Source organism: Anolis carolinensis, unplaced genomic scaffold (genome assembly GCF_035594765.1).
Source record: "Anolis carolinensis isolate JA03-04 unplaced genomic scaffold, rAnoCar3.1.pri scaffold_14, whole genome shotgun sequence".
Lineage (NCBI taxonomy): Eukaryota > Metazoa > Chordata > Lepidosauria > Squamata > Dactyloidae > Anolis > Anolis carolinensis.
In genome coordinates, this window is record NW_026943825.1 from 14,300,647 (window position 1) to 14,303,858 (window position 3,212).

The 3,212-nt window shown below is 47.8% G+C and overlaps 1 protein-coding gene across 1 annotated transcript; it reads left to right on the forward strand.

The window, feature by feature from the left end:
- Positions 1–330: 330 nt before the first annotated feature.
- On the forward strand, positions 331–1,346 carry li-ac-5 (keratin-associated beta-protein 5). The gene has a single exon (XM_016996791.2). It carries the CDS (start codon positions 373–375, stop codon positions 856–858), a length of 486 nt encoding a protein of 161 aa, XP_016852280.2. The 5' UTR covers positions 331–372; the 3' UTR covers positions 859–1,346.
- The last annotated feature ends 1,866 nt before the right edge of the window (positions 1,347–3,212 follow it).

Here is a 3,212-nt window from a genome sequence, read left to right on the forward strand (position 1 = left end):
ATTATAGCTTTATGATTCCACTTTTACTGTGATATAATATATGAAATGTACTGTAATATATGGACTCCTGGAGCTTGTAGTCTGGGAGGCCCTCAAGCCATCTGGCTGAACACTCTAAATACCTCATAAGAATACAAACCAGCATAACTCATTGGATGGATCCACAGTAATTGATTCATAAAGCTATAATTGTGTAGTGTGAAAAGGGCCTGAAGTCAAGCAATGGCTTCAGAGGTGGTGAACCCAACTTTCCTTCTTGGTCCAACAGAGGTGGATCTGCCATGTCCAATGGCCTTCTAAGTACACTTTGGAACTAACCAAACTTTTTCACCTCTGTTGTTTGTCTTTCAGGTTTCACTCCACCTCCCAGACATGGCTTTCTTTACTCAGTCATCTTGCATGCCATCCTGCTCCATCCCATCTTCTAGACCTTCCATAGGCATTGGATCCTGCGGCATGGGAGGAGGCTTCGGTGGTGGCATGTACGGATCTGGCGGTGGTTCCGGCATGATGGGATATGGTGGCGGCTCTGGCCTTGCAGCATCAGCAGCCCAATTAGGGATCCTTTCCGGAGTCAATCCTTCCTGCATCAACCAGCTCCCACCATCAGAAGTGGTGATCCAGCCACCTCCAGTTGTGATGACCATCCCAGGACCCATCATGACCTCCAGTTGCCAGCCCTTAGCTGTCGGAGGCTATTCACCATGTGCATCTGGAGGCTATGGCTCTTATGGCTCTGGCTCCAGTGGATATGGACTGGGGGGTTCTGGAGGGTATCTTGGTGGAGGTGGTGGTTTCGGCAGCAAGGGGTTTGGTGGGTCAAGGCGTAGGCAAAGTATCTGTGGTAGCCCCTGCTAAATGAAAAGGAAGTGATCCATAGAATCTGGAAGAACTCGGAATCCATGACATGAATCCACATGTAATTCGTTTGGTCCTGGATACTTGAATGTATTTAGAGTAGCCAAATATTTCTGTGCTACCTCTTTGCCTATCCTGTGCTGCATTTCACTGATAGTTTCAGAAACACACTCCTGCAGTTGCTCAGCACTTCTGAGAACAACAGCCAGCTGTGTGCTTGACACGTTGCACTTTTCCTGTGATAATATCCGTTTCTTGCTAGTATGCATTTCTCAGAGTTCAGGCAGTCTCTTCTACCTAACATCCTCCTTTTTGTATTAGATGCAGACGATATCATAAAGTAAGACAGGGCACAATACAATTCACTCTTACCTCACTGGTTAACTATGCTGTTTATGTTGCTGTGTTGTATACAATTTGTTAAGAGTCTGTATCATTTTCTGTATCACCCCCCTTCTCCCCATTAATAAAGCTTCGATTGCATCCAACTATTTCTATTTGACTTTTGTCTTAAGGAAAGCAGCTGAAAGGTAGGGTTGTGCAACCCGGGTAAACCTTGACCCATTTCATGTCCCTGCTTTCAGTTATGGGGGGGGGGGGGGATTTCCCAGGCTCTCTTTCCCAATATAGGCATTTAAAGTGTTTCTACTCTAGAGGAGAGGTGCTCAGATACAGGCAGGGGTGTGCTTTAAGGAAGTTTCTTACCTGCTTCCCTACTCTAGAGGAGAGGCGCTAGGCTGCAAACAGGTGTGCACTTTAAGGAGGATTCTTACTTGCTTCTCTACTCTAGAGGAGAGGCGCTTGGCTGCAAACAGGGGTGTGCTTTAAGGAGGCTTCTTACCTACTTCTCTGCTCTAGAGGAGAGGCACTCAACTGCAGGCAGGGGTGTGCTTTAAGGAGACTTCTTACTTGCTTCTCTACTCTAGAGGAGAGGTGCTCACCTGCAGACAGGGGTGTGCTTTAAGGAAGCTTCTTACCTGCTTCTCTACTCTAGAAAAGAGGCGCTTGGTTGAAAGCAGGGGTGTGATGTAAGGAGGCTTCTTACCTGCTTCTCTACTCTAGAGGAGAGGCACTCAACTGTGGGCAGGGGTGTGCTTTAAGGAGACTTCTTACTTGCTTCTCTACTCTAGAGGAGAGGTGCTCACCTGCAGACAGGGGTGTGCTTTAAGGAAGCTTCTTACCTGCTTCTCTACTCTAGAAAAGAGGCGCTTGGTTGAAAGCAGGGGTGTGATGTAAGGAGGCTTCTTACCTGCTTCTCTACTCTAGAGGAGAGGCACTCAACTGCAGGCAGGGGTGTGCTTTAAGGAGACTTCTTACTTGCTTCTCTACTCTAGAGGAGAGGTGCTCACCTGCAGACAGGGGTGTGCTTTAAGGAAGCTTCTTACCTGCTTCTCTACTCTAGAAAAGAGGCGCTTGATTGAAAGCAGGGGTGTGATGTAAGGAAGCTTCTTACCTGCTTCTCTACTCTAGAGGAGAGGTGCTCACCTGCAGACAGGGGTGTGCTTTAAGGAAGCTTCTTACCTGCTTCTCTACTCTAGAAAAGAGGCGCTTGGTTGAAAGCAGGGGTGTGATGTAAGGAGGCTTCTTACCTCCTTCTCTGCTCTAGAGGAGAGGCACTCAACTGTGGGCAGGGGTGTGCTTTAAGGAGACTTCTTACTTGCTTCTCTACTCTGGAGGAGAGGAACCCGGCTGCAGGCAGGCACACATGCTTTCTGGGTCTGCACGCCAAAAACACACTCTCCAAGGCAAGGAGGCAACAGGCAAGTTCTGTTTCTTATTCTAGAGGAGGCGCTCTGCTGGACCTACCAACCAAGGCTTGTAGATGTTTCAGCTGGGGTTGCGTGGATCTGTGGTGCTGTTCCCTCTCCGAGGTTTCTTTGGAAACTTTAGGGCTGTTTCCCTCAGGAGCTGTGAGGCTGAGGGGCTGTGAGCTCTTAGCCAGAACATTTGGGACCTTTCCCCTGGAACTTCTGTTTCTGATTCCTCGGATGTTCTATATCCCCAGATGTTCTTGAGATATGAAGCTTTTCTACGGGACGAGCTGGTCTATGTCCTATAACTTAGCTTCCTTAAGTGAGATTGACTTAAAATTGGCTCCTTCCCTCCCAGAGCCCTGAATAAGGGGCAGCCGTAACAGCACGCAGTCACTTGTACCTATTATTCCACTGATCTGAAGCTTTCATGGGGAGAACGTGGCAATGCCTGGATGTATATCACCAGCCAGGTAATGAAGAAAAAGATACTCTCATGAATCAATCATTGGCTGAAATGAAGCCATCCATTAACAGCATTGACACAGACTAAATGGCCAGAGGGAAGGCATGCCACTTGCATAAACATGGTTTAAACTTGTA